At 38.2% G+C, this 22,314-nt stretch overlaps 1 protein-coding gene across 2 annotated transcripts in view; it reads right to left on the minus strand.

Annotated features, from left to right (window-relative positions):
- apaf1 (apoptotic peptidase activating factor 1) overlaps positions 1 to 22,314 on the minus strand; it is a 63,326-nt gene that overhangs the window by 23,198 nt on the left and 17,814 nt on the right. The window contains exons 19-26 of one of the 2 annotated variants that reach the window (XM_049474294.1): positions 21,566 to 21,685; positions 18,093 to 18,218; positions 15,857 to 15,979; positions 9,671 to 9,796; positions 8,803 to 8,934; positions 7,869 to 7,994; positions 4,421 to 4,546; positions 962 to 1,108 (exon numbers count right to left, since the gene is read on the minus strand). In XM_049474294.1, the coding sequence (XP_049330251.1) occupies positions 962 to 1,108; positions 4,421 to 4,546; positions 7,869 to 7,994; positions 8,803 to 8,934; positions 9,671 to 9,796; positions 15,857 to 15,979; positions 18,093 to 18,218; positions 21,566 to 21,685 (1,026 nt within the window). The remainder of the gene's footprint in view (positions 1 to 961; positions 1,109 to 4,420; positions 4,547 to 7,868; positions 7,995 to 8,802; positions 8,935 to 9,670; positions 9,797 to 15,856; positions 15,980 to 18,092; positions 18,219 to 21,565; positions 21,686 to 22,314) is intronic. The other variant, XM_007244977.4, reaches the window with a different exon arrangement.

The raw sequence follows: 22,314 nt of genomic DNA on the forward strand, positions 1-22,314 counted from the left end.
AAAAGAAATGTATTTGATTAAGAGCCATGCCTAATGCTTGTGGTCATCTTATCAATTGGAACATTACGTCTTTAGTTCTGCTGTGTGTTTTTTTAAAGCCTGCATACTCTGCATGGACAAAAGTATTGGGACACCTGCGTATTCATTGTTTTTTCCTTTATCCATGAAACATTAACATTTTTATGGATGTTTTCACAGCCAGTTTTGGTTTGTTTTTACACACAAGAACTCCATCTGAACCATGAATCAATTCTGTGGGTCATATTTTAGCAATCCTCAGGCGAGCAGTCAACCATGCACCAAGCAGCTTGATTTGGGGAGTCAGTGTTTCTTTGCTATCATAACGACGGGAAAAGTACAGCTTGAGTTAAAGGAATGTAATTTTTTTTTAATTCATTGGTGTGTTGTGGGTGTAATGTGAAATAAATCCATCAGCGTGTTACTTGCCATTTCCTATAAGAACAAGGCGAGCTCTGATTTTGGACTTACACCTTACTGCTTACTGTTGTTTTTTTTTTCTTTTCTTCCTTTTCCTCTCTCTCTGCTTTCTTTTCTGGCGTTATGATTGTTTCATATTTTGTCGGCTGCAGGAATTATGAACATGTCTGGCTGGCTACAGCAATCAACAATTTGGGGGGATTCACATAGCAGTGTCATTGGAATTTTAAAGCCTGTTTACACAGTTTGTCATTGCATTTAAATCATAACCAGTTGTTGTCTAGGGGCCTTAGGCCAGCTCAGGGCCCTAGAAAATTGACAACAGGCCTACATGCGAATCCTAGACTTCTAAACAGCTTTCACACTATGTATCAACAAGGACTTTCAGGTTCGGAAAAAAATGTCTAATATGAAAATACCCTAAATCTAAACCTTAACCCTAAAGACTGAACCTTAGAAACCCACACAAACCCAGTGTAAGACCTCTGTGTGTGAGAGATGGTGTGTGTGTGTTTGTGTGTACCTTGATATATCCTCCAGTAGACACAAGCACTTTGTTATCAGGGGAGAAGTGCAGGTCAGTCACCCAGCCACCATGGAAAGAGTCCATAGAGTCCTTTCGCTCACAGGAACAGATCTTAAGCAGGTGTCCGTTCTGCATGCTCCACAGCTGTAAACAACACCAACGTTATTTTATCATCATTATAATCACAATATATTTAAAAAAACTGGTAATAACAATAATGCATGACACAATGCGGGGCTGCTGAATGCAGATACCAGCTGAGGAAGGACATGTTCTACTCTTATTCTTTCTCTCTTATTCGCACTTCTCTAAAAACACTTCAGAAGGACGTGCTGCTAAATCGAACTATACATTTGACTGGATTTCACAATAAGGCACACGGAAAGCATAATACGCTCAATGTTTCCATGGTAACCAAACGTGGGAGCACCTCCTCTTCCGTGTCCTTGCCAAAGCAGTAAAAGAGTGTATAAATAATGGCGAGTTTGAGCAAAGTGGCACCGGAGGGCTTGAATTACACACATCAGAGTGTGGTGTGTTAGTGCTGCGGGCCACGCTTTCTCTCCGAGCAGCATGTTTAATGGATAAGGCACAGCGTCTGTGGTTTACACAACTGAACACCACGGCTGGTCCCTCACAGTCGGAGACAGACAGCGACAGAGAGAGAGAGGGAGAGACAGACAGACAGACAGAGAGAGAGAGAGACACTGAGGGAGAGAGAGGCCGACAGTTTGGCAGAAGAGACAGGTGTGATACAGAGGAAAGAAACGTAGAAGACGATGAGTGTAGGCTGAATGAATGGGTGAAAGCGTCGTTCTTGCTTTCTGTAACCTGTGTTCTGACTTGGTGGTGCATCGTTTAGCAGCAGGCACAGTGGACCCCCGCCGCCATGCTGTCCTAATTAGAAGACTAGCTGTTGCGTTCTTGACAGCTCACAGGCACAGACAGCGCAGAGCACAGCTGGGATTCAAACCCCATTAACTCTTAAGTTTAAAGTGATAGTTGAGCGAACAAAAAAAAAAATCGAATCATTGCACTTTCCCCATTCGTCTCAAATGTAGTCGATCAGCAAGTGTCCTTCTTTAGATATGCAATGAAGCTAACGGGCTAAAACAGCTAACAAGTAAAGAAACCTTGAACAAACAAATATTACACATCTACACAACAACCATAGCCACCCTCTTGAAAATTACATATTGTCAGTGTGTATTTTTTATAGGAATACAGTGGCTTACAAAAGTATTTATACCCTTTAGATTTTTTCACATTTTGCCACCTTACAAGCACAAACTTATTTATTTTCTTTTTTTTTTTTAGATTTTACGTGATAAAAATCTGAAAAGGTGTGACCTGCAAATGTATTCAGCCCACTGTACTCTGAAAGCCCTATAGAGAACACACTGTAATCAATGGCCTTCAGAAGGCACTTGATTAGTTAATAGGAGTCCAGCTGTGGGGAATGGGGAATGCATTCATATTAATAACAATTAAAGTATGCAATATATTGTTATTATATCACAAAGAAGTCAGTGATCCCTGGGAACACATGTGTAGCATTAGAATGGCCAATTGGTGAGATAAGCACGTCTTCCTTGGGCATCTTGGCTATCATTTCATTGCATCATTATTTTCAGTCCCAAAGCAGGTAGAAGGTAGAAGCCTATTCTGTGGTTGTTTATGAATATCTTCTATTCTGGTGTATAAGGCTGTTTATGGAGATTGTTTATATGCACAAATACCCAAACTAATGTACTAAGGTACTTACAGAAGTAGTTACTAGACCAGTATATCCTATTATAGTAGATGATTGCTTATTGAGGTTGTATGTGGTCCAATATCTTCTATTTTGTGCATGAGAGGATAATATCTCATGTACAGGAATGATAATTGTTGTTTATGGACTAATAGCTCCTATTCTAGTGTATAAGTGAGTTAAATCAGATTGTTTATGGACCAACATATCTTATTTCATTGTGTATGTATGTTTACTAAGGTTGTTTTAAGAGGCTAATACAAATTATTCTAATGTATAAGAGATTTTGCAGAGGTCCTAATATCTCATTTTCTTGTGTATAGAAGTGTTTACAGAGGTTGTTTACAGGCTAATATCTCATTTTCTAGGGTTTAAAGTGTTTACAGAGGTTGTTTACAGGCTAATATCTCATTTTCTATGGTTTAAAGTGTTTATAGAGGTTGTTCACAGACTAATATCTCTTTTTCTTGTGTATAAGAGTGTTTACAGAGGTTGTTTACAGACAAATATATCATTTTCTAGAGTATAGGAGTGTTTACAGAGGCTGTTTACAGACTATTATCTCCTTTTCTTGTGTATAAGAGTGTTTACAGAGTTTTTTTACAGACTAATATTTCATTTTCTAGAGTATAGGAGTGTTTACAGAGGTTGTTTACAGACTAGTATCTCCTTTTCTTTTGTATGAGTGTTTATAGAGGTTGTTGACAGACTAATATCTAATTTTCTAGTGTACAAGAGTTTTTATAGAGGTTGTTTTCAGACTAAAACCTTCTTTTCTAGTGTATGAGTGTTTATAAAGGTTGCTTACAGACTAATATATACTATTCTGGAGTCTAATATCTCCTACTTTATTTTATAAGAGTGTTAATTAGAATTGTTTAACCCTCCTGTTATGTTACGGGTCAAATTGACCCGTGTTGAAGTTTGAAGATCTGGGAAAAATAGTTGAAAGTATTTTTTTCAGTATGAAACTTCTTCTGCTTGCTTTAATTAACTATTGTAATTGACATATAAAATGAAAATGGTTTATCTTCCATATTTGAAACCCCCCTGCAAAAACTAAAACTAAAACAAAATTGCAATTTCATGTTTAAATGTTATGTAAAACTATTGTGTTTTCTATGTTGGTCTTTCAAAAGTAATAAAGTAGTGAAACATAAAAAGTTAGATTTTGTTAATGAATAAACAAGTGAATTATCCTAAATGAAGCATAACCTGTTAGAGGTAAGGAACACCATTGCACCAAATCTTGATAGAATAATTAGCAATAGAGTTAGTAAAAAAAATATTAACACTGCTGGTTAGAATTTTTTTTTTGTTTCAGACATCTTTTGGATAATTAAACATGCACTGGGTCAGACTGACCCAGGAACATTACAGCTGTTCCTAACAAATGAACATAATACGTTAAGATTCAAGATCAAGATTCAAGACATTACAGCTGTTCCTAACAAATGAACATAATACGTTAAGGACGAATATCTCCTACTGTAGCCTAAAGGAACATTTATTGAGGATGTTTATAGACTTTCCCTCTATTCCTTGTCCAGGAAAGCACAGCACACTATACATTAATAATGCTTGGTCAGGACCTTTGCCACTCTAAATAAGAGTGTCGGCCAAATGCGATAAATGTTAAATTGCAAATTAGATTCTCTTACCAATCAACTGTCCCGCTCTCCCATTGATCCTGCATCACTTACCCTGATCTCTCCGTTGTCGTCACCAGTAGCAAGCCGCTTGCCATCCCAGGAGAAGCGGCAGCTGCGGACACAGGCTTTGTGACCTTTCAAGGAGAACACCATCTCCCATGAGGCACAGCTCCACACCTGAGGGCACAGAGGTCATTTATAGGACGACCATGTTTGTCTGTGATCAGCAATTTAAAGAACTGTCGTGTTAAACATTGCCATAGTGTAGGATAACAAACCACTGAGGCAGTACAAGAAAAGCATTAACAAGAAAGTGATAAATTAACTCTTAAATAAAATAACACTGTCCTAAATAAGGCATGGTCTTACAATTTACAGTGTAAAAACTAGAGAGTTAATATTTTAGAGTTAATTCAACACTGTAAGGAGTTTTTAGTGTTACTATTTAGTTTTAGTTTTAATGTACTGTAAATTACTCCATAGTTCTAATACTGTGGCATCACCAGGAGTGGATTAACGAGGTCAAGCCATTGTCCCATTAAGTAACTTTATTTAAAACAGTAGAGCGTGTAAATGACTAATACAATGGTGGTTTACTGGCTGAGACCCTTATCCACAATCTAACCCAACACCAAGATGGCAAATAATGCTCCACCAGTGGAACAGGCACAACTGAATCCTATTTATCTTAACAAAAAAAAACTGAAAAATGTAACCAACACAAATAATATAAAAAAAAAAAATAATAAGTCCAAACAAAGAAGAAGAGCGGGCACAGGGCATGCTGGGATTTCCCAGCAGAGCTCAACTCTCCCCCCCCCCCATACTTATCACTGGCACAATACATTTAGAAACAAAAATAAACACACTAATTATATGCTAAAACATAACAATGCATGTTCTTGACCCTTAAAATAAAAGAGCATGACCAAAAGACACAGCAGTTGAAACAAACAAATCTCAAAGAAAATGAGCTTTGAGTGAAGCAAATATAGGAAACGCACAAAAGGCACGTACTAATTCTCTTAATTAATCACGGGTGTGTTTTGGGCGTTATGTGAAATAAATCAATTGGCATTTCACTTGCCATTCCCTTTAAGACCCAGGTGAGCTCTGATTTTTGTGGAGAACTGACCTGCCCATTCACACTGTGAAGGTGTGTAAGCAGGTCATTTAAGGAAACAGCAATGATATTTTATTGTGTTTTCTCTTTATTGTTGACGTAAAACTTGGGTTTGTGCACTGCTGAGGATCCTGCATGTGTTAAACTTGGGGTGTAAACGCATGGAGTGCTTATGGCACACCTGCATTGCTAAAATTGCAATGAATGCCTTGACGTTTGATTATTGTCTGGGCTTTTTTCAGTCAGTGGCGCACCAGTGTTTTTCGCTGCCAAGATAACAATACACCAGTACTTAACCTGAACATTCCTCACTTCCAGACAACCACACTCATCGGCATAGACATATTTGTAAACTCTGTTGCTATTTAAATGGCATAGGTGTAAAATAGCATTAAACACCTGGTTCAGGGTTTATAATAGGGCCCTGAAGGTTACAGGATAACTCCCTGGAAGTCAAAATAATTTATTATAAATTTAACCCTGTTGATTTTACTGTGTAGCAAAACAAACTATGATTTGTAGACCCTACTTCTGTTTGTAATCAAATTAGGAATCTCAGGGTTCTGAATGATCTGTGTCTGTTCAGCTGCTGACTGTCAGACAGTGATGAACACAGCATCTCATTAGAAAGCTCATCAGCACTCAGAAAACTAGAGAACAAAACGCTGATTCAACTCATTATCCCCTCATTCTCACACACATTCAGACGAGCAGACTTTAATATGACCTCCGAGACAACAGAGAGAAAGATTGTATGCGTGCATGTCTTTGTGTGTGTCCGGGGTAAAGGCCTGCAGCGCTAATTAAGCAATGCTGGACTGCAGCTGCACCGTTAATGAGCACACCAGCAGCGATGGCATGAACATATCCAAAACAGTCCTGTGCTGCATTTCCCACACACTGCACTGTAGTGTCTCTGTCTCTCTCTCTTTCCGTCAGACAGAATGCAAAGAAGCGCTTCTGTAACAGGAACAGGTGTGTGCACAGCCTGAGCCCTGAGGCCAGCCATACAGTGAGAAAACTCAGAGAAGTGTGTTCCAGTGGGAACCCACCTCAGCTTCCTCTGCTCAAGCAGGCTTTCTCTCTCAACACCTTCCTTCTGCTGGAAGACACTGTTCTTTTACACTCAGCTCACATCACTTCAGAAAGTTTCTCTCAACTCCTGACAACCTGGTTTGTTTTAAGTTCAGAATAAAAGGTAGATAAGTCATTGTTACGGGTTCACTTTGTTTAGGTCTTGACCGATACCTGTTTAGGGGGGTCCTGACAATGGATTGTGTCGGTTAACTTATTTTGATTAGGGATGTCCCAATTATATTTTTCTGCTCCCGAGTCATTTGATTTTGAGTATCTGCCAATACAGAGTCCCAATGTGATTCTTTTAAATGTAAAAAAAATAAAATAAAAAAAGGACACTTCCAAGTTGATAATTATTATTAAAATGGTATCTAAATATATAATTTTATCACAAATATGTGTTTGTAAATGTCTAGTATTGAATTACCCTGTACTTCTTAATGGATAATATTTGCTTACTATATGTATTAAAGGAAACAATATCTTTCAGGCATTTTTTATTTAATTGAAACAAACTAAAATTAACAACGCAAATGAAATCAAACAGAGCACATATGCGCACATATAATCAGTGTTAAGCCCTATATGAAAGGGATAAGTTTATCAGAGGGTCCTGGGGTAATTTTCTCTTTTATGGGGGTCCTCTGTGATTTTATTTTTTGTCCAGAACGACCATGTATTATCTACTGTTTTTCACTGAACTCCGTGGTCCCCCGGTAATTTTAGTCCTATCCGGACGCACATCTCTGAGTTTCATCACCTTGTGTTTAATAAAATTGCTATTTGTCCAGTATTACACACCGTAATTAAACTTTGGGCGCACGTTTCCACAGAGATCCACGTAAACACAACAGGAAGTGGAAATAGAGGAGCTACTGAACGCAATATCATGTGACCAAGAAAGCCAAAAAACTCACTGGTCCTCCTGTTTTTTCAATTGCTGTCTGGATGCAAGAGGTTTTATTTTACTGAGAAGAAGTGTGAACTATTTTTCACAGACGTCCCCCTGAGAAACTAATTCCATCCAGAATAGGCTTAAGACACACTTATGATTCTTGATGTGAACACTAAAAGCTCAGATCTAAAAACACTACTAAACTACTACTACACTACTAATTCTCACAAATTATCGCTTCTGGTACAATTTTACAGAGAATTTTACTGCATTTCATGAAGGTGTATTTCTACACTTATCTTTCTAGGATACTGATTCTGACTTAAATTCACATTTTGCTCTTTTTTGTTCAATTACCATTAATTCTTGAATAAAAGATGTGTTAAAGTGGCTTTGCCTCTCACCTTAGCTGTTTTGTCTGCTGAAGCCGTGGAGAAGAGGCTTCCATCAGTAGAAACGTCACCTGAGAGGACAGCACCTTTATGACACTCAAGATCCTGCAGCTTCTTTCCACAGCTCAGGTCCCACACCTGACAGACAGACGCACACAAGCATTTTATACAGAGTGCTGTGAGAAAATGTTAATCTCTGTCTGAATTTGTGCACACTTTTTTACACTTTATTTTGCCGTATTGTTTAGTGGTTTAAAATAGGATATAGATAAATTCTGTCAGGGAATTTGATCTGAAAGTTTAGCCCTTCTTTAATTTCTTTCCTACGCAAGGAATCAATTATGTAATCTTCAGATATATAAGGTGGTTGCTTCTCCTGGATAATGCACTTAAATCTAGATTCGATACAGTATGTCCGATATCCGATACGTAATTTAAAGTATCGGATATCAGGTGACTGCGGCCGATCCACTTACCGATCAATATTCCAGTCAGAAACTGATATTGATCAATATTAATAATGTTGGTTTTCCCATCTGTTTTTGAATTTCTTCAGATCAGGGCATAATGTGTTGCTTTATGAGATCTTTAAGATTCTTCATGTTGTCAGACAGTGATTTATTGATTCTACAGATCAGGCAGTAATCAGGCGTGGCTGTGGTTAGTGAAATTGAACTTTTAAAAAAATGTGGTTATCTTTGTCTGATATTAAAAATGTGTTTAATCTGAAACATTACACAAGTATTACAAAAAAAGTCAAAACAAAAGAAATCTGTAAGGGGGCAAATATGTTTGGTAAAGAATAAGAGAGCACAGTAAATATTTACAACAAGAATTCATAAGCAGATGCCAGCAAAACTCCCCACTACACACAGTTACATTGTACACAGAAAATCACACACTGATAATGATAATGTTTAGGTAATGATGTGTTTTTAGTAATTACCTTGGCTGTGCCATCAAACGACCAGGACAAGAGTGCAGGTGAGGAAGAAGATGAACCAAGAAGATGAAACTTCCTGACGGGCTCTTTATGACCGGCAAGAATCAAACACTCTTCTGTCCTCCACCTCCACACCTGCAGGAGGGAGAGCCTTTAAAAGTCAGTTAAGTCCCGCTGGAGTGATGCAGGGTTATAGAAACTGTGCTTTTATATGCTGGCTTGAAATGACGTTTTATAACGCTAAAATAAAGATGTAGGCACAAGTAAGCTGAAGCACATCTTAAATCAGTGTATATAACACAGCTTTTATTCTGAGAGAAGCAGTACTGTGAAACAGCAGTGTTACTCAATAACTCTTCTTTACTGGAGTTTTCAAGGAATGGTTGATAAAAATTTTACAAAAGGTTTACATACTTTTCTCACTATTTTGTGTTAACTAGTCAGGATGAGAGGGTTTGTATTGTAGTTTTGCACTTAGTCTATAAGGTTAATGGACACAAATATATTTTTATTGATACACAAATGAAGATATCTACTAAAACTGCTACTGTTTTATCTATGCAACAAACATGATATAAAAATTACAGTACGTTGCCTAGATAAAGCAGTTTTAGTAGCCATCATTAATTGTGTACAGTACCAATCCAGACACACAGCTTTTCATTCATTGTGCCTTTTTATGTATAAATGTTCTACATTGTAGATTAAAATTGAGCATTTTTAAAAGTCTTAAAGCCACTGAAGATCAGACATTTACAGCAACTAATACAGATGTTACATATAAAGAGCAACCATTCTAAAACAAGCATGTACTGTGTATTACATCATGTAATGGGAACTGGGTAAATGCAGTAATATATAGAGTAATTACCCGGATTGTAGTATCCTCCGAGGATGTGATCAGTGTTTGTCCATCAGCAGTGAAGAGACAGTGATGGACAGTTTTAGTGTGACCAAGAAGTGTAGCTAAAGTATTACCAGAAGGAACTTCCAGCACCTGCAAACAAAACAATGGAAAAAAAGATGTGAGAATTTTTTTTGCCGCAATCAAATTCATACAGTTCAAATTTTTGCATGATCAATTTTTAATTGTGTTTCACATACATTAGGAGAGGGAATTTCAAGACACCTTTCGATTTATTTCAATTCGATTAGGATTCAGAGCTCTGTGACGCAATTATAAAATGATTATTGATGCTTCTTGATGCATCTTTCTCTTCTGTACAGGCTATGTTTTTCCTACTTGGTACTTACTGGCCAAAAAAAAAAGTAAATTATGTGGGGTTGATGCTGCAGTTGGTCAGGTGGACAAGTAACAGTATGTGCTGAAGGAATGAGGTCAGCTGACTACCTGAATATACTGAATATAGACCAGGTTATTTCATCAATGGATTTTTTTTTCTTCCCTGATGACACAGGCATATTCCAAGATGACAATATCAGGATTCATGGGGCTGGAATTGTGAAAGAGTGATTCAGGGAGCATGACATCATCATTTTCACACATGGATTGTTCACCACAGAGTCCAGATCTTAACCTCCTTGAGGATCTTTGAGATGTGCTGGAGAGGACTTTGTGCAGCGGTCAGATTCTACCATCATCAATGCTGCAAGATCTTGGTGAAAAATAAATGCAACACTGGATTGAAATAATTTGGCCAGGCAGTGTATCTGTAATGACCCATAATGAATCCTGATATTTAATAGGCTTTTTGACACTATTTATGTATACTTGAACAAAAGCATATTATAAACATATATACGCATATACAAGCGATTAATTAAATGATTAATACAAAAATCTAGGATTAAAGCTGTGATAATAAACCAGCTACTAGGAACACAATTTTTTAATAATGTTGTGGGTGACCTATGTTTGATCTGTTTTTAAATATTATGAGTATGATGTAAAGAATATAATGTTTTATTTTACTGTATTATAAAATGTCGGACACTTTTGATGCTTGTAAGTTGTATTGTGAGAGAGAGAACATGCCTGAGAGGTGCTGTTTCAACAGTTTGGAGGAAAACAAAGTAAATGGCTCGATAGGTAGTTTGCTGGGTTCTTGTTGGTGCTAATCACAAACACTGTGAGCGGCCACAAACACACTCACACAGACAAACTTGTGATATCAAACGTCATACTTTTATACTTTAGAACACAGAATCGTGCAAGCGAACTAGGAGGTCAAAATGCACCCGTTACTCAAAATTCGTTGTTACATGTTTGCAGGTTTGAATAGATTTTTGTCATTTATGAATCAATTAACAATCGTCCACATCCAAATCAAGATACATCTAAGAATCAACACAATAGTGTTAAGTAACAATTACAACAAAACAGAAAAGCAGAGGGTGAAAAGAAATCAGTTATTAACAGACTGGGTTTAAAAGAAACCAATTCATTTTAAAAAGCAGAAACTGTGACGAAGTGAAGGAAAGCTTGATAAGTGGCACAAAGGTCCCAAAACATGAAGCCCAAAAAAATAACTATCCATGATAAGCAGCTCTCTGAAGAACCCTCAAAACTGAAGATGAAAAGTGTCAGCCGCTTAGCAGAGAAAGAGTCAAGGAAAGACAACTGATGGGATGGAAGGAGAAAGAACGAGATGGAGAGAGACAGAGAGAGGGAGAAAGAGAGTGTAGAAAAGCTGAATAGACGGCATGGTGTGAAAGGCTGACAGCGATAAGGCACATCAAACACAGACCAACTCTGTGTGAGATTAATCAGGCCTGTCTGACAGATCAGGACTGACAGCTCTGTGAGCATCTGCCATCCACCCAAAATCTCCCAGAGAACCACGAGAAGAAAAAAAATACAACAAAAATCCCCTTACGACTCAAAGGACTTCCATCAGGCTCCCCTCTTTTATCACAAAACAACAGTTAACTAAGCCAATTCTGACATTCAATGCAAATGATATGATCAATATTCAAACGAAGAACTGCCCTCAAATTAGTCTTATAGAACTTTTAGCACATCGGAGGGGTGGATGGTACATTCAGATCCAGCTCACACTGACTTATGAAGGTTATTCTTTGTAGCATCTGTGGAGCCTCTTTTTGGGCTTTAACTAAAGCCTAGTTTACCAGCCCAGTTTAGCATCCATACCAGCAAATAAAAAAATAATAATAAATAAATAAACATATTAATTAATTTATTTTTATTTTTCAATTAATTAATTAAATAATTTTTCGGTTTCCGGTACATCAGCTCACAGATGCCCTGTGCTGTGGACATCACCATAGGAGTGATGTGGAGAGAGAGCGCCATCTACCCACCCGGAGGGAGCAGGGCCAATTGTGCTCCCTCTGAGCTCCGGCAGCTTGATGGCCAGGCTGCATGAGTGGGAGTTCGAACACACACACACACACACATATATATATATATATATATAAATATATATATATATATATATATATATATATATATATATATATATATATATATATATATATATATATATAAATATATAATCAGCTCTCCCTTCTGCCCCGCCCCTAAACCCATTCATCACTCAGTGCCCATCCCAAACTACTCCTCCTATTTTTAGCATGCCACTAATCTGGCACAGTGACCCAGCTCTGATACCACAGCTAACAGATATCTAAGTGATGTGAATCATTTCCATAGTAACAGTGCCTTTTTTGACTCATTTTACTGTCTTTCCCTACACTATTAATATTAAAGGTTCTAAATTAAAAGGTTCCCTGGAGTGATGCCACAGAAGAACCACTTTAAAGAGATTTATGAATTAAGAACATTTTAATTGTAAAAAAGTCAGTGAAATGATTCTTCACCAATTTAGGTAAATTCTCTTTACACACACACACTGGCATGCCATGTGTTTAGTGTTGTGTCCCATGTTTCATGGAAACTAAGGAATACTACACTAACCTGTTGGATATGCGTATGGGGTCTCCTGCATTGAATGTGTATGTGATTTCACCAGACAATTCCAGCTCAACACCACCAGTCACAATCGTTAAACTCACTGTCCACTGTGGATGGTAATGCACTTTTAGGACACATGTAACACTGTGGGTAATAAAATATTAATGGATTATCCCATTCCATCCATTCATGAGCAAGCTGGCCAGAGATCAACTCACAACTTATACGATGTGAAGTAACATTTTAGTACTTTCTGTAGATATTCTATGGCAGTGTTCAAAAAACTATTTGTAGCATCTTCATTTTTAAGTAAAACTGACAGGTGAGCATCTCTGACTGTCTTGTCCTGTAAAGCGTCTCTGTAAACTGGAACAGACAGTGCAATACAATAACCTGCCACACCACAAGCTAAACACACCCCAAAAAACACACCCTACTGAGCAAAGCAGTGCTGAAACCTAACGTTTCCCACTGATCCCAGAGCAGCTCTGCCCACAGTCAGTAAGGTGTGTTTCTGCATGTATAGGAAGCCTTTTCACATCAGTAAAACAGAAGGATGTGACTTAAACTGCATGCAATATTTACAGCTTCAAAAACAGCCTCAGGCCGTCTGAACATGAAAACTGTGGTTGGAAGAAAGAATGCTGTTGCTACTGCAGTTCAATGTATGTTTTTGCTAGTTTTAACCCTTCACACATGGTCTTCACTACAGTGGACAGCTTTTACAAACTAATATTTTCTTAATGCATCAGTTTTATTGCTATTGATGCACGACTGTCTTTTAAGAGGATGTTAACAAACAACCCTGCATAACGCCACCATGTGGCCAATTAATGATGAAGCCACCATGTGGCTTAAGGATGATGTTTTTCCTTGATTTTACTAAATTGAAAACCTCTGGAATATATCCCAAGCCATCAAACCAAGCTGAACTCCTTGATTTTTTTGCACCAGGAGTGGCATAATGTTAACCAAAAGCAGTGTGTAAGACTGGTGGAGAAAAACATGTCAGGCTGCATGAAATCTGGGATTAAAAACCAGGGTTATTACACCAAATATTAATTTTTTTTAATAACTCCTAAAACTTTATGGATATGATCTTGTTTTGTTTTGCATTGTTTTAGGTCTGAAAGCTCTGCATCTTTTTTGTTATTTCAGCCATTTTTCATTTTATGCAAATAAATGCTCTAAATTACAATATTTTTATTTGGAATTTGGGAAATGTTGTCCGTAGTTTATAGAATAAAACAACAATGTTCATTTTGCTCAAACATATACCTATAAATAGTAAAATCTGAGAAACTGATTCAGAAACTGAAGTGGTCTCTTAATTTTTTCCTTATATACATATATATTAATCAGTCTGAAAGAAGAATAAAACTGTTTGGTGCAAAAATATTATTGTTGTCATATTCCATGCATAAAAGGGTTTAAACAGGGCGTCTGCAGGTATGGGGAATTTTAATTTAAGATATTTCTAAGAGTTTTAATGTCACTCAAAGCCAAAACGAAGACTTTAGAACCAAGATTTTTGCAATAATGAAATGGCAAACCAAGATATGAGGAGAAGTAAGATGTGAAGTGTGATCAGGTTAATAACCCTAACTGAGAACAAATGATCTTACACTGAGGTTAATTAATGCAGTAACAGTAAGATGCTGAGTGGTACTCTTCTGCTAAAAGAGAGCACTGCCATTAGCTGAGGTTTTGTGTCAGTAGTGATGTGAGAACTTTCATTAAAAACAATGATTTTGCAAGTGCCTGGTTTGCAGTGCCCTTTAGTGAGCGTTTAAAAAGTCAGTAAAATTTAGAGATGTTTAAAATTGAACCTCAATCAATATATCACCCTGATTATCATTTACAGTACCAGTCAAAAATTTGGACATACCTTAAATTCAGTTTTTTTTTTTTTTCATTTTAAACGTTCCACATTCTATATTAACATTAAAGTCCTTTAAACTATGAAGAAAACCCTATGGAATTGTTTAGTAAACAAAAATTAAATAAACCAGAATATGTTTTATATTTTAGATTCTTTAAAGTAACACCTCTTAGATGAGAGCTTAGCAAATCTGGTCAAAGTCAGCTTTATGACGTAGAGTCACCTGGAATAGCTTTTAGTTAACAGCTGTGCTCAACTTGTTAAGAGTTAATTCCTTAAATTTCTTGCCTCTTAATGTTTTTGAGAGCATCAAAATGGAAAGAAATACTCAACTAAGTAAAGAAATAAAATTATTTAAGAAATTAAGAAAGGCTCTCATCATGACCATTCCAGAGGTACCTCTATTGCACAAGAAAAGTTATTCAGAGTAACCAGCACTCCAGATAAGAGCTGCCTAAATGCTTCACAGAGTAATGATTTTTTTTAACTATAAGACGCATTTAAAAATCCTTCAATTTTTCGCATTATGTATGAATTTTACCAGTCAGGTTGTAAGAATTAGTAAAGCCACTCTGCTGAAGTGCAGCGTTATACAGGAGTTTCAGTTCAGTTGTACAGCATCGAGACTGGAGTAGCTTTAGCATTAGCTACTAGCAACGCGCTAAGCGCTAGTTCTTTCACTGTTCAGAGGTGAGTATTATCGTCCTGTAGCCTGCTGCTAACCTTGGCTAGCACTGCTGGAGCAGCATTAGCATTACCTGCTAATCACGATAAACACTAGCTCTTTTGCCGTTCAGAGGCGAGTATATCAGACTGTAGCCTGCACATTAATGCTGCTAATTGTGAATGCTGCGGCACCCAGCCTTAGTGTAAAGTTGGACATCTGTAAGCTTACTGTAAATAAACAGAAGTGCTTTACTCACCCAAATAAACCATTTTCAGAAGAAAATCTGTGTAGATTAACATTCAGCACTAATTTAATTTAAAAAACAATTTTTTTACAGTTTTTTTTTTTATTGCTAAGCTTACCTTTACTTAATTTAGCAAAGTTTTCTTCCCCTTGTTCAAAAACCTACAAAATCTGTTCAAAGCAGAAAAATAACCCAGCCCTCAAGACCAGACGTTACCCATCCTTTAACAATCTATTGAAGTTCAAGATTAACTATTATAAATCTTCAGCAATGTTCCTGTTTAATAAACACACATACAGACACACACACACACACACACACACACACACATACACACAGACAGACAGACACTAACACAACCTACTGTACCTGAACTGTGCCTAGCTCTAACCCTAGTGCCATCAGTGACGTCTGCTGTAGCTTCAGCAGCTGCAGAGCTTTCCAACCAATCTTCTTCAGGACCTGCCTAGCACTTAGGACTATCCTTCCTGCCTGTGATGAAGTATAACACACACATACAGCCTCACACTTCTGTTTTCTGCTCAAATAAATCATGCTACACATTTTAAACACAATGCAAAGCTGTAAAATAAAGCCATGCAAGGCCATAAATGGGACAACTCTTCCTAATTTCTGCTGAGAAGCTGTGTAGTTTACAGCGAATGAAGATAAGCCTCCCTCTGTTGGAGACAGAAGGTACTGCATGCATAGACAATATGGTTCATTTTTATCTCCTCTATGATGCTATTGGTATAAATTTTATACATGCTTAACTAGAGGGTAGTTCCAGCGCTGTAGTTTATACATGCTTAACTAGAGGGTAGTTCCGGCTCAAGTGAACTTTTTTTAGTCTTTCCTAAATTTCCTTCGGGATAAATAAAGTATGTCTGTCTGTCTGTCTGTCTGTCATTTGAGTCGTAAGTCACTGTGCTGTTCACACTACACTACACACCAAAAAACTTCGTCAAAAGAACAGGCCATAACTAAACACACGAGAACTAGCGATGCCATGCCAGAAAATCTCAAAACAGGAGAATACCCATGTAAAGTGAGTACAATATATATATGGAACATATAAAGCAACTGAGTGAAATCAGAGTTTATAAACACCTGATAATTTTTATACAGAGATATGTATTTATGTCCTCAACACAACAATACCAAATGTTTCAGTACCACAAACATTATGTTTAATGGTTTAAACTAGTTATAAACCTTTTAAATGTTCTCTCCTGAAATGTCCTCTTTATTTGTGTAAATAAAGCATACACATTTATTTACACTAAGCTTAGATTCACAAATTTCTCCAACACTAAAGTTGGAGCATTAGCATTAGCAGCTAACCACCAGACAATGCTACACTGAAGTACCCTGAGTGTTCCGGTAACCCAGGGCAACATTAGCTCCAGTTTGTCTTACGTAGTTTTTTTTAAAACGCACAAGCTAAAGGCCGATATACTCACTTCTAAACGGCTAAAGAGCTAGCGGTTAGCGGGTAATTCTGATGCTCCAGCAGTGTTAGCTGGGGTTAGCAGCAGGCTACAGACTGATAATACTCACCTCTTAATAGGGAAATATCGGTTAGCGGCTAATATTAATGCTATTCCAACCCCGGTGCTAGAGGAACTAAATTAAAAATTCTGTATAACACTGTACTTCAGCGGTGTGGCTTTACTGCTCCTTACAACCTGATTAGTAAAATTCATACATACGGGAAATTAAAGGATTCCAATTGCGCCTTATAGAGCAAGAAAATTGGTGCTTTGTATCAGTGACACTGCATGCTCTAGTTAAAAAAAAAATGTTTATTGAACAATATAAAATCTATTTTCTTTGAAAACTGTGTTTAAACTTAACAGCATAGAAATCTGTTGAAAAGATATTGATAAAACAACATGAAAAATGTGGGTAGCAGTCACAAAGGCCTTATGATCTTACTGTGAAAGATGACTGTGAATGTGCCTCAACATTTGTTCTGAACTCCACAGCTACACCAGAAAATCAACATATGTTCAACTTTGACACAACATCAGCTTTTGCCCAGATCTCTCTATCACTGCCTATCCTTCTCTTCACCTCTCTGAGCCTGGGAAGAAGAGAGCGTGTTGAGGCAGGACGGGGCTGAAGCTTAGGCAAAGATGGAGAGGCATAATTAAAATGAAGGAATGCTGCTGTTGGCCGAGGCTAAAGGGCCTTTAATAAATGTGAAGAGGAGGAGCAGCTCCAGCAGAGACAAACTCCGTCCATCTGGCAGCAGCAGCTACTGCTGGCTTTTCCCTCGACTCTTCACATGGGTCAGAGAGAGAGAGAGAGAGAGAGAGAGAAAGAGAGCAAAAGAGAACAAGGAACAAGACAGAGAGCACAAGAGAGAGAATGTGAAAGTAAACTAGTGTGTGTGTGAGGTAGAGAGATATGGGGTAGGTGCAGAAGGTCAACAGCCGCGTCAGATCTCATTACAGAAAGTGAAAAGTGACATCCTGAAGCAAGGTGAGAGGAATTTTTACACACACAGGCATATGGAGGCTCTCAGGCAGGCAAAAATAAAGACGCCTCCCTCTGAGGAAGCACAGCGCATATGGCAATCCAGAAACAAGGCGTGTGTTACCTGCACCGCGCCGTCCTCCATCCCCAGCGCCACAGCCGAAGCCTGTCTGCAAATACACGTGCAGCGAATCCTCGACTTCTGCTTCTCAGACTCAAAAACCGGAGTCCCTGCTAGTCCAGAGCGCACCTTACACACAAACAGCAAAACAACTTACTGAATGCAGAACATACACAAGATACAGATCTCTCCACACACTTCCATCTGACATTAACAATTACAAATTCACTCGCATAGAATAAAGAATTTAATGGACATGACCTTAGGGATTACAAATGATAGTGATCAATGTTATGTAATGTAGGTAAAGTTAAATACAGGACTGTGACATATTACGTGCATGGGCACAGATGGCACTGGGGGCGGGGGGGACATGTCCCCCCCAGATTTATAGTGACCTCATCCGAAATCTAGCATCTACAAGCATAAACGTTGGGGTTTTAATTTAATTAACTGTACGTTTGTGGAATTCTGTGTTCCACAATGCCCTCATTTTTAAACTAGGAAGCGTTCAGTTCAGAGGTTATATTGTTCGGAGCTCCGTGTTCCAGTTCCAATGTAAATTTAACGCACCTTCTCAAGTCCGGGGTTCTAAGGAGCTGGTAACTGCCTGTAGACTACAGACACAGGCAGTTACCAGCTCCTTACGGTACGTGTCCACTGGCACTTTTTTTCAACGCAATCCGCTGCGCTGGCTCTCCTTGCTCGTTTTTGAATTAAACTGAAGCAACAGAAGTAGACAGTCATAAGTTTAATATTTGTATTTTTTTTTTTTTACCAACCTCACTGTAACCTATAGCTCTATAAATCCATATTCTGCCGCTTTCAGCTTCTCTTTTGTGGTTGAAAGGCGCCTGTTCTGTGTGTGTGTGTAAGAGGCTTGTGTGTGTGTGAAGACGCAGCCTGCTCTTCCCTCATTGGCTGGACGCAGCCTGCTTTTAAATAATAATAATAATAATAATAATAATAAAGTTGAGCCGGAGGGCGGAGCTGCATTAAACGCAACGCAACCCGGCATGCACCGAGGCATGCAGCGGCTCTCTCCATTGATTTTATGTATGATGTTATTATGATGTTTTTTTAGTAAGCAGTCGCTGTTAACTGAAATTATAAGATGTAAAATGTTAACAATGTCTTCCTGGTCTTGCCTAGGCTGTAGCAATGAAGAAACAAAAAACAATAACATATAACAATAACAATATTCTAAAGTTTATTTATATATATATATATATATATATATATATATATATATATACACTGCTCAAAAAAATAAAGGGAACACTCAAATAACACAATATAACTCCAAGTAAATCAAACTTCTGTGAAATTAAACTGTCCACTTAGGAAGCAACACTGATTGACAATCAATTTCACCTGCTGTTGTGCAAATGGAACAGACAACAGGTGGAAATTATTGGCAATTAGCAAGACACACTCAATAAAGGAGTGGTTCTGCAGGTGGGGACCACAGACCACTTCTCAGAACCTATGCTGTCTGGCTGATGTTTTGGTCAGTTTTGAATGTTGGTGGTGCTTTCACACTTGTGGTAGCATGAGACGGACTCTACAACCCACACAAGTGGCTCAGGTAGTGCAGCTCATCCAGGATGGCACATCAATGCAAGCTGTGGCAAGAAGGTTTGCTGTGTCTGTCAGCGTAGTGTCCAGAGGCTGGAGGCGCTACCAGGGGACAGGCCAGTACACCAGGAGACGTGGAGGAGGCCGTAGGAGGGCAACAACCCAGCAGCAGGACCGCTACCTCCGCCTTTGTGCAAGAAGGAACAGGAGGAGCACTGCCAGAGCCCTGCAAAATGACCTCCAGCAGGCCACAAATGTGCATGTGTCTGCACAAACGGTTAGAAACCGACTCCATGAGGATGGTATGAGGGCCCGACGTCCACAGATGGGGGTTGTGCTCACAGCCCAACACCGTGCAGGACACTTGGCATTTGCCAGAGAACACCAGGATTGGCAAATTCGCCACTGGCGCCTTGTGCTCTTCACAGATGAAAGCAGGTTCACACTGAGCACATGACAGACGTGACAGAGTCTGGAGATGCCGTGGAGAGCGGTCTGCTGCCTGCAACATCCTTCAGCATGACCGGTTTGGCAGTGGGTCAGTAATGGTGTGGGGTGGCATTTCTTTGGAGGGCCGCACAGCCCTCCATGTGCTCACCAGAGGTAGCCTGACTGCCATTAGGTACCGAGATGAGATCCTCAGACCCCTTGTGAGACCATATGCTGGTGCGGTTGGCCCTGGGTTCCTCCTAATGCAGGACAATGCTAGACCTCATGTGGCTGGAGTGTGTCAGCAGTTCCTGCAAGATGAAGGCATTGAAGCTATGGACTGGCCCGCCCGTTCCCCAGACCTGAATCCGATTGAGCACATCTGGGACATCATGTCTCGCTCCATCCACCAACGTCACGTTGCACCACAGACTGTCCAGGAGTTGGCGGATGCTTTAGTCCAGGTCTGGGAGGAGATCCCTCAGGAGACCATCCGCCACCTCATCAGGAGCATGCCCACAACTTTGTACAGAACAAAGTATTCAATGAGAATATTTCATTCATTCAGATCTAGGATGTGTTATTTGAGTGTTCCCTTTATTTTTTTGAGCAGTGTATATATATATATATATATATATGATTTTACAGCTTAGTCCCCCCCAGTTCAAAATTTCCATCTGCGCCCCTGATTACGTGACCCTCAAACTACTACTGGATGATAGATGAAGATTTGTAGGTTCTTAAAAAATTAATTTCTAGTTTTTGAAGATTTGTAGACTCTTAAAAACTTAATTTGTAGGATTTAAAGATGTGTAGATCCTTAAAAACTTTATTTGTAGCATTTGAAAACATTTTGTTTGTAGTATTTGAAGATTTGTAGGTTCATAAAAACTATTTTTATTTTGTTACTTGACAAACTTTGCTGCACATCATCCATTAACAGGATTTTTTACACTCTCTGCAATTAAATGTACAGTTAAGTCAGTGTTCTTTAACTAATGATGACATCCTTAATAAGCATATTGTCGATACAATAAGAAACTGTATCACGATACTATAAAATATTGATATATTGTGCAGATCTACCTAAAACAATACCATCTCACTTAACTGAAAAGAAAATCCTACAAAACCAAAACAAAGTTGTAAAACACACTACTTCCTAAACCCCAAAAGCAAAATAGAAAAAGCTAAACTTTTTCTCTAATAAGTATTAAAAAACTTTAACGCTTCTGCACTGAAACTTCTTACATATAAAGCTCACTTCCAGGTAATATTTTATTTACTGAAAATGCCATTTGCTTTAATACACAAAATCAACAATAGTAATTGGTGATGGGGATGATTATTTATAAACTATATTGAGGTTCGCTATTTTAAGCTATTTTAAGATATGTCGACATGTATGTCAACAGGCGGTGAGGAACATAAGAGATCAGTAGACACAGAGTCAGGTTTGTTCTGGGTACCTGTAACCTGTTCTTGCTGTCAGCTGCCACCACCGTGATACCATCCTGACTGAAGTCAACGTCAAAGTCCCTCTTTAAAGCGACAGCTGAAGATGTGTGCACACGCTCCGTCTCCCACAGCTGCAACACCACACACACACACACACACACATACTAAGGCATGGACTGGACATAAATGGTTTTACAGAGTAAAATTATTTTCCAAGTTAACAGCTTCATTTAGGCTTAATTTTAATTAAGTGAATTAGATTAATCTTATTTGATAAAAATATTAATGAATTTTGAAAACTAGCATAGAAGTACCCTGAACTAGAAACAAAATTATACTCCTAAAGGGGAATTCCATTACTTTTCCAAAATGTCCTAATGATTTTTATCAAATCATTTAGAGAGCAGTAATAGATCAGATTTGGTTCGGTGTGAAATGCTCAGTTCTGGAGAAACTTTTCAAAGTGGTAACAGGCTAGGAGTTCCTTTACAAAACGTCATTATATTACATAATTACAAATATGTATAATGAAATACTGTTTTTAATAGTTCTATATTTTTATAGAGTGACCTAAAACATTAGTAATTCGTTAAAAAATTATTACAATATGATGGCAAAAAAATGACAGTAACTGCATTTACACCGTTGTGACCTCTGGATCTATTAGTTTACCATTGTAAAACAACTAGCCCTATATGCACAGAATTGAATTTACATGTGTTCCTGGGGTAATTCCTTCACTAACAGGAAACTCCTATAC

This window comes from Astyanax mexicanus, chromosome 2 (genome assembly GCF_023375975.1).
Source record: "Astyanax mexicanus isolate ESR-SI-001 chromosome 2, AstMex3_surface, whole genome shotgun sequence".
In the NCBI taxonomy this organism is placed as follows: Eukaryota; Metazoa; Chordata; class Actinopteri; order Characiformes; family Acestrorhamphidae; genus Astyanax; species Astyanax mexicanus.